Below are 14205 nucleotides of genomic sequence, written 5' to 3' on the forward strand. Positions count from 1 at the left end.
GGAGAAAACTAAACAAAGTGGACACTTCTTATTGAGAGATTAATTTGTTTAGTCCCCTCTAATTCTCATCTACAACCTCTTCATTTTGAGTGAGTGCAGGGTCTGAAGAGCAACCATGTATTTATAACAAAGCATGGTCGGATTTCAGTCTGACACAATAAACATGTTTCATTCATGCATTGCCTCAGGGAGCAAAATTTGCATGCCACCAACCAAACATGTACAGGCATACTGACAAAATGCAACCGACTCTACAGACTCAAAAATGTACAAACCTGTGTTTATTAGTTTTGGGCCCCAAAAGCAAAACTTGAAGTTATGGCCCAACCCAATTTCTTATTGGGTCATTTGGGCTAAGACTGGCCCAATTAGATTTGCATAGTTTCTCCAATCTGACGTTGCCCTAACTGCTGCTGGTTCTGAGTTTCCAACTTCTAAGTTGTAACCAACAACCAGCTTCAGGCTCTGAAGCTCGAACTTCTCAACCATGTCCTCGAAATGGCGTGCCATACAGCACCGCCATCGTTACACTTACAACACAGTCGTTTTCCCCACCTCCTACACCGAGTCCTTGAACTCACTGCCACTACAAGTATCGCACTCAACATTCTTTTCATTACTGAAAGAACTAATCTCTCTAAATTCCACATATGCCCAACTGAGCCACACAAAGAGCCTCGGTTCGGCTTTCGGAGACTTACTCGCTAATGGGGACGAAGCTTTAGTCTCCCAAGCCGCACCCTTTTACTTGGAGCTTCTGTTTCTGGAAAATTCACTGCCTTTGCACAAAACCATCGTCTCTGTTTTGGCAAAAGCTCGTAACTTTCAGTCTCTGATTTGCCAATGCTTCCGTAAGCTTTGCAAAGACTATGGTGGTGGCAAAGGGAAGCGGTTCTGCGTGTCCCGCTCGGCGTTATCGGTACTGGGTATGCCTAAGTTGGGGTTTTTAGTTGATGTTGTCGAAGAATGCTCGATTTTGATTGCTTCGGATATTGTTGTTAGCTTGAGTGGTCTGCTTTCGGAGACTAAAGCGTGCGCTCGGCCTTCGCCAATCGTTTTGGAACAATGTCAAGAGGCTTTGTCTTGTTTGTATTATTTGCTTCAGCGTTTCCCTTCTCAATTCAAGGAATTTACTGGTTCTGGGAATGGTTTTGATGGTGGTCAGTTGAATGTTTTGGAGATGAGTATGACTGTCGTTTTAAGCATTTTGAAGTCGGTTGCTTTTTCGAGGGACTGTTTCGTGGCTGCTGGCGTGAGCTTTTGTGCAGCACTGCAAGTGTGTCTCAGTGTTGAAGAGCTCGGCTTGTTTATAATTGAAGGTATATTTGATCGAATTGATTGTAGTGGTTTGGATGCTAATATTGCCAAAGTTCCTTATAGAGGGGATCTATACACTGAAATACGTAAATTATCTGACTTGAGTAGACTTTGCTTGATAAGAGGGATTCTTACAGCGGTTTCAAGGACAGTGCTTAACACCCCTTTTGATATGTCAAGGGGTAATTCGAATGGCTATGTGGGTCAAATAAATGGTGGCAGTTGTGTTAAGACTATACTCTATGATGGAATTTTGCCCGAGTTATGTAGCTACTGTGAGAACCCTACTGATAGCCATTTTAACTTTCATGCGTTAACTGTGTTGCAGATTTGTTTGCAACAGATAAAAACCTCAATGCTAGCTAATCTTACCACCCCATCCGAGCATTATGATCCAATACCTGTGGAAATGGGAGCCCGGATATTGAAAATTGTATGGAATAATTTGGAAGATCCTTTAAGTCAAACAGTCAAACAAGTTCATCTCATTTTTGATCTCTTCCTAGACATTCGATCCACCCTTCGTTGGTCAGAAGGCAGTGAGAGAATAAAGTCATTCTTGCAACATATTGCTTCAGATCTTCTTCGTCTGGGTCCTCGCTGCAAGGGGAGATATGTTCCTTTAATTTCACTAACCAAGAGATTGGGCGCAAAAACTATGTTGGATATGAGTCCTGACCTGCTGTTTGAGACTGTACATGCGTACATTGATGATGATGTGTGCTGTGCTGTCACATCATTTTTGAAGTGTTTACTTGAGCACTTGCGTGACGAGTGTTGGAGCAGTGATGGTATTGAAGGTGGTTATGCACTGTACAGAGGGCATTGTTTGCCCCCGTTTTTATATGGACTTGCTTCTGGGGTTTCAAAGCTGCGCTCTAATTTGAACACTTATGCTCTGCCAATTTTACTTGAAGTGGACGAGGACAGTATATTTTCTATGCTTGCTTTTATTTCAGTTGGTCCAAGTAAGGGTGAAAATCAATTGTTATATCCTGAGCTCTGCCATGCAAACATGGAACTCAGAGTTGAACAGAAAGTGGCCATCTTAGTTTCACTGCTCAAGGTATCTCGTTTTCTTGCTTTGATTGACGGGGACATTGATTGGTGCAACGATTCTGCAGTATGTCAGAAATTGGGTGGACTGGAAAAAGATTTCCCTGATCAAATTGCTGTTGTTTGTATCAAGGGGATAAAGGTTGAAGTTGTTGTCGAGTGGCTAGTGCTGGCATTGACCCATGTTGATGAGTCATTACGTGTGGAAGCTGCAGAGTCTCTTTTCTTGAATGCCAAGACAGCTAGTTTGCCTTCCCATTTAGAACTTATGTTGTTAAAGGAAGCAGTGCCATTGAACATGAGGTGTCCCTCTACAGGTTTCCAAATGAAGTGGAGTAGCTTGTTTAGAAAGTTTTTTTCTCGGGTTCGAACAGCCCTGGAGAGACAATTCAAGCAGGGAAGCTGGCAACCTCTTGAGAATAACAACAATGAAAAGTGTCTGTCAAATGGAAGTGAGCATACTGAAGCTAACAGAGCAAGTGAACTTTTTCATTTCATGAGGTGGTTAAGTTCATTTCTATTTTTCTCTTGCTATCCTTCTGCCCCTTATAAGAGAAAAATAATGGCCATGGAGCTCATTCTAATAATGCTTAATGTTTGGTCTATCGTGCCTGCTACTCAAGAAAAATATGGTTCTTTTTCTATTGAATGCCGTCTCTATCCTTATAATAAAGGAATCACTCTACCTGATTCAACTTTGTTGTTAGTTGGATCTATAATTGATAGTTGGGACAGGCTGAGAGAGAGTTCTTTTCGCATATTGTTACATTTTCCAACCCCACTTCCTGGAATTTCAGATGAAGATATGGTCCAGAATGTGATTTTATGGGCTCAGAAATTAGTTTGCAGTCCACGTGTGAGAGAAAGTGATGCTGGAGCTCTGACTTTAAGGCTAATTTTCAGGAAGTATGTCTTACAGCTAGGATGGACAGTCAGAACTTCAGTTAATGTAGCGTGTCTTTGTTCACAGTCTGGATTGGAAAACGGGGATCATCAGACCTATAATTCTAGACACCCTGTAATGGAATATTTAAGATCATTGATTGATTGGTTGGATGTTTCCGTAGTGGAAGGGGAGAGGGATCTTTCTGAAGCATGCAAGAACAGCTTTGTTCATGGGGTATTACTCACACTACGATATGCTTTTGAGGAATTGGACTTCAACTCTGATTTAGGACTGTCTAGTATCTCAGAGATGAGACATTCATTAGAGAAGCTCATGGAGCTCGTGATGCGAATAACTTCTATGGCACTTTGTGTGGTCTCTGCAGATGCTTGGTATCTTCCTGAGGACATGGATGGGATGGTTGATGATGATGATTCTTTCTTATTGGAGGTTCCAGATGAGGTGGAGGTGAAAACATCTCTGCTGGAGCATGAAGATAGGAACCCCAAACTTGTACAGAATAACAGGCAATCCGAACAGAATGTAATGGTTGGTTGCTGGCTTGCAATGAAAGAGGTATTTGAATTGTTGTCTGCTTGTAGTTTTTCATTGGAATGCATTTGTAGTTGAAGGTATATAATTAAACCATCAAATACCTAGGATATATGAAACTGTAGTATGTAGTTGTACTGTCAAGGACAGGTTTGGCAAATTTCGTACATCAATGAGGACCATGTATTTAATGGTTAATTATGCCTTAATTTTCAGGTAAGTCTTCTTTTGGGAACTATCATAAGAAAGATTCCTTTACCAAGTAGTCCTTGCTCAGAATCATTTGATTCAGAAGGCACCTCTTCTTGTGCTTCTGATGTTTCAATTATGATTGTTTCGGATGCAATGCTTGATTTGAAACAACTTGAAACAATTGGGAATCACTTCTTGGAAGTCCTTCTGAAGATGAAGCATAATGGGGCAATTGATAAAACAAGGGCTGGATTTACAGCTCTTTGCAACCGTTTACTTTGTTCAAATGATCCTCGGTATGTTTCTGTTTCATTCTAACTTTTTTCCAGTTGGTACATTCTAATATTATATACTATTTTATTATGTTGTCTTCAAGAAAGCTACTTTAGTATAAGATTTTCATGTATATCATGACTTTTATTCATTGAATTATGTCATCACCATTCAGAAGATTGCTTGTCACAAAAGATATGAGACAAAAGAAATAATGCAGCCCCATAGTTTATGTATGCTCCTAAGGAGTAATTGAAAGCTGAATATCTAAATGTTGAACTAAAATTTAATGAGGCGTGCAATGGCCATAAAAGAAGAGGAATAATCAAAGTCAACTAGGTTAAATTAGTAAATACTATTTAGTTAGCAATATATTTTGGTACAAAATCAGCATATTACAAAATTGTCCTGTCTAAGACTTACGAAATGACTGGGAACTGCCATAGACCAGTGAAAACCAAGGGTTGGCTGAAAAGCTTGCTAGCATGGATATGAGTGCGACATTACATGAACTTCTAAAAAAGAAAGAATAGAAAAGAAAAGAAAAGAAAAGAAAAGGCAACACTATATGCATATGCTGACGCACAAAACTTCTGAATTTTTTTTGATAAAGTACAGCATGGATTGCGTAGTTCATGATAGATGCAATCATAGTTCATAAAATATCCCAGAAACCCTTCCTGTTTTTTGCATTACAAATTATAAAACACTTCAAAAGTGGCTATATTCTTTTGGATGTGGTACTTTAGTTTTAATTGATGGGGTAAATTTTCAATTTCTTATAAGACCAACTAGGTGCTGTTAATTTCTTCCTGTCTATAAGAAACTACTGTTGTATATGCCTGATGTTAACTCGTTCAACTGCATTCTGGAGATTGTTTCTTATGATGAGTCCATTTTCTAAGATGGTTTTGCCTATTCAGACTTTGTAAGTTAACAGAATCCTGGATGGAGCAACTTATGGAAAGAACTGTGGCCAAGGGTCAAATAGTGGATGACTTGTTAAGGAGAAGTGCTGGTATTCCTGCTGCATTTATAGCTCTATTTCTCTCAGAGCCAGAAGGTTCACCTAAAAAACTTCTCCCACGGGCCTTACGGTGGCTAATTGATGTTGCTAATGCATCTTTTCTGGACCAAGTTGAAACCAACGGCTCTAATGGTGACCTGTGTAAATTTTCTTCAACAAAGTCAGACAAAATTTGTGAGTCTGCACTGCCATCAGAGATAAATATTAGTGACAAGGTTTCAAAGATCCGTGATGAGGGTGTCATTCCTACGGTACATGCATTCAATGTCCTCAGAGCCACTTTCAATGACACCAACCTGGCCACTGATACATCAGGTTTTTCTGCTGAGGCCATGATTGTTTCAATTCGCTCCTTTTCTTCTCCCTACTGGGAGGTTCGGAACAGTGCTTGTCTGGCATACACTGCTTTAGTGCGTCGCATGATTGGATTCCTTAATGTCCAGAAGCGAGAGTCGGCAAGGCGGGCACTAACTGGGGTCGAATTTTTTCGTAGGTATGGATTCCGTGACTAATGAATTCAATATATTTTTTTTGTCTTTCATGGTCTCCAAATTTTTATATACTTTTCAGAAATATATGCATTGATCAACCCATCCATGAAAGTATAAAATTTCACATAATTGAGGTCAAAGTTTAATTTTTAATCCCCACAAGGCCTCTAATTTGAGTTCCTCTCCAGGTTGACTAAAACAGAATTTTAAGGACCACTATGTTGTGAAAGTTGCTTTTGATACTTGGGAAACATGCTAGGAGGGGCATCATTCTGTTTCTGCTTTTTTCTAATATGTGAATTGCTGTTCTTGAGAATGACTAATGCATTATTCGTGATAAAGTGGAGAAGTTTGGACCAGTATGCTTTGTGTACACTTTATTGGTTCACTTTTATTAACACACCTTACTCCTTTCTGTTGTGGTCTCTGATATATGGCTAATGATGAAAAATTATGTACGAGTCTAAAGTTGCACAGTTGACATATAAATAAATTCATGTTAAGAGAGGGCAGAATCGTTTCCTCTTTTCACTGTCTTATTTGTTAAAATTTTCCAGTTTGCTTTTATAAGGTCTAAACTAAAGCAGTTATAAAAAGAAAAAAAAAAAAAAAGACAGAAACAAAGAAAGGGTCTAAACTAAAGCTTGCAAGTTTAGCCCTTTAAAATGCTTGTGGGGTCCAAGCACAGTGGTAGTGGACAAATGCTATACTATATACTAGGAATGCATTGTCTGAGTATTCTATTTTTCGATTGAAATAAAAACCTTGGACCTTTTTAAAATTTGGACTTAAGAATATGGTTTCTGGATAATGGTTTAAGCTGCCCTAGCTATAAGTAGGATGGCTTCATCATTTGGGCTTTACTTTTCTAACATTCTTGTTATCATGGGTTCTTTCTGAATGCACTGAGATTATATTAGGTTTTCCTGAGTAACACTTAAAGCAAAATGTCTTTTTCCATGTAGGTATCCCTCATTACATTCATTTCTATTCAAGGAACTGAAAGCTGCAACTGAGTTGCTTGGGGATAGGCCATCTGGACCATCTGAATCCAACCTGAAAAATGTTGTGCACCCAAGCTTGTGCCCTGTGTTGATTCTGTTATCCAGGCTGAAGCCCTCAACAATCGCAAGTGAGACTGGAGATGACCTGGATCCTTTTCTGTACATGCCATTCATTAGAAGGTGCTCAACCCAAAGCAATTTAAGAGTCCGTGTTCTTGCATCTAGAGCTTTAACAGGCCTTGTATCTAATGAGAAGTTGCCAACTGTTCTCCTCAATATTGTATCCGAGTTGCCTAGCATAGATAACCAAGCCACGATGACTCCTGAGTCATCCCTATTACTTCACAAAACCGAAAGAAGACAACAGAGTTCATCTAATTGGATTCATGGAATTCTATTGCAGTTAAGTTCTCTCTTGGATACAAACTGTAGAAATCTGGCTGACTTCTCAAAGAAAGATCAGATTCTAGGTGACTTATTTCAAGCTCTTTTATCGCATTCATGGATTGCAAAGCCCAGTTGTTGCCCTTGTCCAATCCTCAATGCCTCTTTCTTAAAGCTGCTGGATCACATGCTCAGTATTGCAAGGACGTGCCATATGAGCAAAAAATTTTATGCTATCTGCAACCTACTGTTGGAGTTATCTACAGAATGTTTGGATGTAGAAGCTTCTTACAGGCATCCATATTATGATCCAACAATAGCAGAACTTCGTCAACAAGCAGCAGTGTCCTATTTCAGTTGCGTGTTTCAACCATCTGAGGAAATGGCTGAAGAGACTTTTCAGATGCCGCAGAGATGTTCTCAGATTGATTCAAGAATTTTGAAGATACCTGAAACAAAGAACACTTTTGCGGGACTCCAGGAAAGGGTGGTCCACTCTCTGTCAGATTCAGAATATGAAGTTCGACTTGCAACATTGAAGTGGCTGCTGAAATTCCTAAAATCAACAGAATCTGGTAGTGATTCCCATGATCACATCAGTGAGATTAGAATTATTCAGCAGTGGATCAGAACTAACCTCCAAACATCATTGGTTGATCTCTTAGATGTGGAGAAGAATCACAGATGCTCATATTACATTCTCAGGATTCTATTCACTTGGAATGCACTGCAGTTTCAGAAGATTAAGGATGAAAAATGCACTGAAACAATTTACGTTGGTGGTATGGAATGTGATTCTGTGTTTTTGCTTTGGGATAAGTTGGTTTCCTTGTACAAGCTCACAAGACATGCAAAAACTCGAGAAACACTCATCTGCTGCATGGGAATCTGCATAAAGAGGTTTGCAGGTTTATTTACAACTTCTGTTCTCTCTGATGCAAGGATGAGTGAGTCTGACCAGTTAGAAAAATTGGCCCAACTTTATAGCAAAATTTCCTTTTTCACCAACATTATTATGAAACATAGTGCTTCGTCTGAGCCAGTAAACATGCGCAAGGCAGTGGCAGAGTCTATCATAGCATCTGGTTTGCTGGAGCAAGCTGAGCTTATTGGTTCTACTGTGTTCAATAACCAAATCCCTTCTGAAAATCCATGCTCTTATTTTGAACCAAAAGAAGCTGTTAATATATATGCTCATCAAACACTAGATATATGGTTCACATGTATCAAGCTGCTGGAGGATGAGGATGATGGGATTAGACAGAGGCTTTCCATGGGTATTCAAGGGTGTTTTACTTGCAAAAGATCTGGAAGCTCTCTTACTGGAGTAGTTCCAACTCAAGTGGAGAAAGTGATAGGATCGAGTTTTGAGCATCTATCTTCCATCTTTGGCCACTGGATTGGGTATTTGGATTATCTTTTACGCTGGATACTGAGTGCAGCAAGTTATGAGGTGTCCAAAGGAGATCTTGTGAGACAGGTATTTGATAAGGAAATTGATAATCATCACGAGGAAAAGCTGTTGATCTGTCAAATTTGTTGTTCTCAATTGGTGAAGCTTCCAATAACAAAATCTTGGGCGGCCAACGTTCTGGACAAATGGCAGTTTAGGGATTATTTACAAGATTGGAGACTCAGATTTTCCCGCCAGTTGATGTCATTTGCCAAGGACCGCATTGGGAAACTAGGTGGAGCCGATTGGGTTGGTGGAGCGGGCAACCATAAGGATGCATTTCTGCCACTGTATGCCAATTTGCTTGCCTTTCATGCCCTCTCAAACTGCATATTGAATGGGAACACTGAAGATAATATGCATCTACTGTTTGATGTTGTTGAACTCGCCAGAGCTATCAATCCATTTCTGAGGAACCCTTTGATTTCTAACCTGTATTTGTTAATAGTTAAATCTCATGAAGATGTTATTGGTTTGACCAGTGACGTCTTGATATCCAAAATGAGAGTAGATTATGCAATTTGGGATGGATTCAACCCCCATTTTCTTCTTAGTTAAAGATCTGATTTGTATAATACCTGTGATTCACATTGTTCACTCAAAGGTCCTATCAGAAACATATATTGTTCACTCATACAAGGTTTTGGAGAATATCAAGGGAATTAACTGTTCTTTTTCTCCTTCTTTCTTTATTTATTTCTTTTTCCCTTTTTTCTGGGGAATGTACTATACAGGTCAGCTGAACATACAAGAATTAAGCTCTACATTACTACATGTCAACTTTCCTAATGCAAAAGCTACATTTCTGTTGGAGCTTTATGAGATTCAAAGGAGTGTACTCCCGCCAAACAAATAGTAAAACTCTGAATTGAACCAAAACCTGTTCGTCACAAATTTCTGTGTCCATTCAAATTCTGAGTGCATTCAAGATCCACTTTTCTTGCATGCAATCCTACATTAACTAAAACCAAACACGGTCGCAGCATAACACATTGAAACTACTGACTATATTTCATGCTATCGTGGTTAACACTCGTACATCAAAAGAATGTCTATGCTTCCCCTCCACATGAAATAAGAGTGCTGGCCTTTCTATAAACACAACCATTAAATGAACAATACAAATTATAGATAAGGAGGTCTAGTTTTTTTATTTTTATTTTTATATATATAGCAATGTCTCTCAAGTCTTAATGGCTTCTCTGCACTGCAGGAGTGCAGGGCTCATCTTCTAGGTTTTCTTTGTCGAAGCATTTTGTAATTTTGTTGATAAGATTTTAGGATGGAAATTTTAAATTGTGAGAATTCCACTAGAGGAAAAACATGAGAGGATTTTGTGTTTCTCATAAAACCCACTAGACCGAAGATGCACTAGGATTTTTTTTTTTGGTATAGAAAGAATGTTCATTGATATCATTATTGAAACGTGATTTGTTCATCTGCTTGTAAAACTGAAAGATTGGGTTCGCTGCCATTGAGGAGGAGACCATGGATTTTGTGAAATATATGTCACTTTCAATAAATCCATATACATTTTTTAATGGACAAAGTGATCATTGCCAATAAAGATGGGCAAAAAAGAGAATTTTTATTTTATTTTTTAAAAATGGATAAAAGAGATAAAGAACTCAAAATGATCAACCTGATATCAAAACAAATTTAGCAAACTTTGTACAATATTTATCAACTTCCTTATAAATTAAAAAAAAAAAAAACTATAGGGGTTGGTAGACCCCATTTCCCCCACCATGTCCTCGCCACTATTAATCTTCTCCGTCATCATCCTCACCATTCTCCTGTGCATGCACATCAGAAGTTGTCAGGACAGTCATTAAAATCAATTGGAATTATTCAAGGAGGTCAACTCGGCCTAGATTGAACATAATATAAATAATGTCAACTGAAAAAGCAGAACTAAATTGAGGTGCTGGGATTAGTTGGTTGCAATCAAGAATTGAGAAGTAAAACTCAAAAAGTACAACATAAACAATTTATTTCGTAACATGTTGCATGCCACTATGTAATGAAAGACCAATAACTCTATTATGTAGAGATGAGCAATTGTGTACAACTCAAACTATCTTCACCGTGCAACCTTTTACCACAAAAGAATACAACATATATAATGTGTATAGGCGTGCGTCTAAAAAAAAGTGAGAGCATCACAAATCTTTACAACCTTTGCAGCACCAACTGGTCCAATTACAACATATATTAGAGAAGAAGAATATATTTTTTATTTATTAGAGTTAGAGAAGAAGAAAATGAATGCATATGTAATGTAATTTCATCCACGTTACCTCGTCATCATCTTCATCACCTTCAGAATCCTCTTCATCAGCCTCCTGAAACAACAAATTCAAAAGTTACCCATTGCCTGCCAAGGTTAGGATTCCCCCGGGGAAAAATAGAGATGTCTCCTTAGATTGAAAAGGGAAACTTTAAATCTCAAAATCTTCATGTTTTTTTTTTTTTGTTCTTGGTAAATAGGCTCACACTCCCAATAGATCTTGGACATAAGACATTAAGACCTCACCCTCCGACCCATACTAATGACGAGGAGACGAGATGCCATCCCATTTGTCCCAAAAGCCTTAATAAAAAATCTAGAAATCTTTCCTAAGTCCACATTTAAATAAAAAAGGAAAAAGCAGTTGAAAGGTACTTTAAAACACACACACACACACACATGATAAGAAAAGATTACATTATTGAAAAACTTTAGAGGATTGGGCCATAAGTCATCCTTAATAATCTCTGCCACCTGCAATTTCACAGTAAAAAGATGCAGAAATAAAGAGTAAGAAGAAAATGAAAGCTGATTCATATAACTTCAATTGAAACCCAGTAGAATTGACTACAGTTAAATCTTAAAGGATTATAACTAAAAACCACCGATAGGGCATAAAAATACTATTGATTACTTTTGAGATCACTGATGGATTTTCTTTTCTTTCCTTTTAGAAAGAAGCATTTTACATATGCAAAATTAGCATGCATATATACATGCAACCATACCTCAGTGAATAGATATACACAAAAACAGAAGTTACCTCATCCTGAATCTCAGCTATATCTTTCTGTTCAGTTTCACTAAACCAACTGAAGAAACTGCAATTATCAAATTATTGATAGGTGAATCAAAGAGCATGAACTACAAAAATACATTGTAAACAAGAAACAAGAATAAGCAAATTAGTTCAAACATTTTTGTTCAAAACAAACTTAATGGATCAATCACACACGTTGCTTACTTAATATATACATGGCAAAAGAGAGCTTAGCACTATATGGAATTTATAGTCTTATCTCTTAATGTAGGAAAAATGTGAACAGAGTCTACAATCTTTTATTTCTTGGTTCAGTTGTACAAAAACTGATAGACTCACACTTTATGCCAAGCAACTAAAGATCTTAATAGCTCATAAACCCTTCAACCCCAGCCAACTTGAACTAAATTAGATACAAATAGGCACATAGGATGAAAAGAATAGAACCTCTCCTCGGCAGGTGGTCGTTTGTTTCCTTTTTTCTCGTGATTAACTCCATTTGCAACACCCTTCACCATTTGCAATTCAGTAAATTTTATGAAAAGAGAAAAAAGATAAAACAATGTGAAAAAAAAAACGATGACAAGGACCAAAGGTGCAAGAGTGTTGTGAATACCATGCCTTCCTTCCATTCGATGGTTGTACCAGTAATTTTATTTGTCCCGTCATCAAAGAATGTGAAGGTTTTAGTCAGCTTTGTATCTTTAAAATAAGGATTGTCGTTAAAATTCTGAAATAGAGGAATTCAAACACTATTAGAGAAAAAGGGCAGAATATATAAGAAAAAAAATCCAAAAAGACAATAAATAAAACAGCCAGCATGAGAAGAGGAAAAATAATATTATGTGAATGACTAAGGTCAACTAAAGAAGAAGAACAAGCTTACAAATGTGATAGAATACCCTGACTTGAGATCTTTAAAGTCCTCCACATCAAGAGAATTTAAATACTTGAAGATCTATGGAAGAAAAGAAAAGAAATAGTAAATTCACAACTATTCAATTCCAGTCATCTGACAGAATTAACACAATAAATTTTGGGTCATTATCGAATTATTTGTCCGACCTTCTGGTCTTCTGTGTTCAAAAGATCACAAAGTGCAGGATGGCTCAAGATCTGCGTGGAGCAATAAAGCAAAAGTTATAATATAACTCGCACAAATTCTCAATCAATCATTAAACATTTCAAAAAAAAAAAAAGATTTCAAAAAGAGATGGATAACTAACAGCAGTTAGCCAGAAGTCAGGAATGGTTTTTATAATCTCATTCCGTTTCATATAGACGGGCCTGCGTATGTCATTATACTTCTGCTCAACTTCCAACACTTTGTCACTCGCTTCTTCATTAACCTGTTGTGTGCCAATACAATTTCAAACTTCATCAGAATTATATACCAATAATAAATCTCAAGTTGATATCCAATGAACAACTATTTTGAAATAAGCACAGAAAAATGAATAATAAAATCAACTTAATACATAGGGCCATATTTGGACATCCCATTCCAATAATATTTGAATTCTCCTATTAATGTTCTGTCATAACCTTTTATCACAAATTACCTTATAGCGTTACCAAGTTACCAACTTCATTTTTCTGCAAATTATATATGCTACTAGTCCAAACAATACCCAGCTTTATAGATTGATTCTAGCAAAGCTGAAGAAAAAGGAAATAAGACACTCAAATCTTATGAGTAATAATTCCTTTTTACAAAAATTGAAAAGAAAGAATAAGTTGTCACAACTAACCCAAATATCATAAATAGATTCTCAAATGAATAAAGAAGGTCCTCCTTTTAATTCCCAAACCTTGAAAAACCCAAGTTCCAAAATCTTTATTCGATTAGCTAAATAGGTATATGATACTGCATTAAATTACATTTTCTCAAATACAGAAAAAAAAAAATACAAACTAAAATTCGGATACCAACACCAACAAACCCAGCCATATCAAATTTCAGAAAAAAAAGAAAAAAGAAAAGCGAAATTGAAAGCTACAATAGTGATATACAAACACTTGGGCATATACATTGTACATACAGACATATATGCGAAACACAGAGAGGGAAAGGGAGGTTACAGAACCTTCTCGAGGTCGTCTTGAACCTCCTGCAACTTCTCGATGGAAAGCACGAGCTCACTATCAATGTGATCAGTTTCGTCCTCCTCCGGACCTCTCTCAGTGGCCTTTGCCTTCTTCCCCTTGTCCGCCACCATTTTGGAAACGAACCTAGTTTTCTCGGGAAAGGAAACCCTAATTACTCTCCGGAAAGTGAGGAAAACTCAGCTAGGGTTTTACAACAACTGTGTATGTATATATATATATATATATATGCTTTTGGGTAAACAGAGAAGATCGGCTTCGGGGTTTCGAAGTGGAAGCTGTTGGTTGCTACCAGCCTATCGCGTATTTATACGAGGGAGAAGGAGTGAGTATGTGTGTGTGGGACCCTCGCTCTAAGTGGACCCGGCCCTGTTGGGCTCGAGTCGCAAAGAGAAAGAGGAAGGCCTCCGGTTT

At 37.7% G+C, this 14205-nt stretch overlaps 2 protein-coding genes across 2 annotated transcripts; one reads left to right on the plus strand and one right to left on the minus strand.

Annotated features, from left to right (window-relative positions):
• Positions 1-455: 455 nt before the first annotated feature.
• LOC147277040 (thyroid adenoma-associated-like protein) lies at positions 456-9313 on the plus strand. Its single transcript, XM_086254613.1, has 4 exons — positions 456-3835; positions 4028-4299; positions 5200-5796; positions 6760-9313. Exons 1-4 carry the CDS (start codon positions 488-490, stop codon positions 9191-9193), a joined length of 6651 nt encoding a protein of 2216 aa, XP_086110739.1. The 5' UTR covers positions 456-487; the 3' UTR covers positions 9194-9313.
• Positions 9314-10260: 947 nt separating this feature from the next.
• On the minus strand, positions 10261-14081 carry LOC147277041 (NAP1-related protein 2-like). The gene is made up of 10 exons (XM_086254618.1): positions 13773-14081; positions 12912-13034; positions 12751-12801; positions 12572-12643; positions 12302-12415; positions 12133-12194; positions 11689-11746; positions 11343-11399; positions 10936-10980; positions 10261-10431 (listed from the first exon to the last, which is right to left on the minus strand). The coding sequence occupies exons 1-10, from the start codon at positions 13902-13904 to the stop codon at positions 10399-10401; spliced, it is 747 nt and encodes a 248-aa protein (XP_086110744.1). The 5' UTR covers positions 13905-14081; the 3' UTR covers positions 10261-10398.
• Positions 14082-14205: the final 124 nt, after the last annotated feature.

This window comes from Dryas octopetala, chromosome 8, assembly GCF_963921425.1.
Source record: "Dryas octopetala chromosome 8, drDryOcto1.1, whole genome shotgun sequence".
NCBI lineage: Eukaryota > Viridiplantae > Streptophyta > Magnoliopsida > Rosales > Rosaceae > Dryas > Dryas octopetala.

Coding starts and splice junctions, on each gene's coding strand:
- LOC147277040 (XM_086254613.1), top strand. CDS start 488: ATGTCCTCGAAATGGCGTGCCATACAGCACCGCCATCGTTACACTTAC. Junction 4,300..5,199: donor CTTTGTTCAAATGATCCTCG/GTATGTTTCTGT, acceptor TTGCCTATTCAG/ACTTTGTAAGTTAACAGAAT. Junction 5,797..6,759: donor GGGGTCGAATTTTTTCGTAG/GTATGGATTCCG, acceptor TTTTCCATGTAG/GTATCCCTCATTACATTCAT.
- LOC147277041 (XM_086254618.1), bottom strand. CDS start 13,904: ATGGTGGCGGACAAGGGGAAGAAGGCAAAGGCCACTGAGAGAGGTCCG. Junction 13,035..13,772: donor TTCAAGACGACCTCGAGAAG/GTTCTGTAACCT, acceptor GGCACACAACAG/GTTAATGAAGAAGCGAGTGA. Junction 12,644..12,750: donor TGAACACAGAAGACCAGAAG/GTCGGACAAATA, acceptor TTTCTTCCATAG/ATCTTCAAGTATTTAAATTC.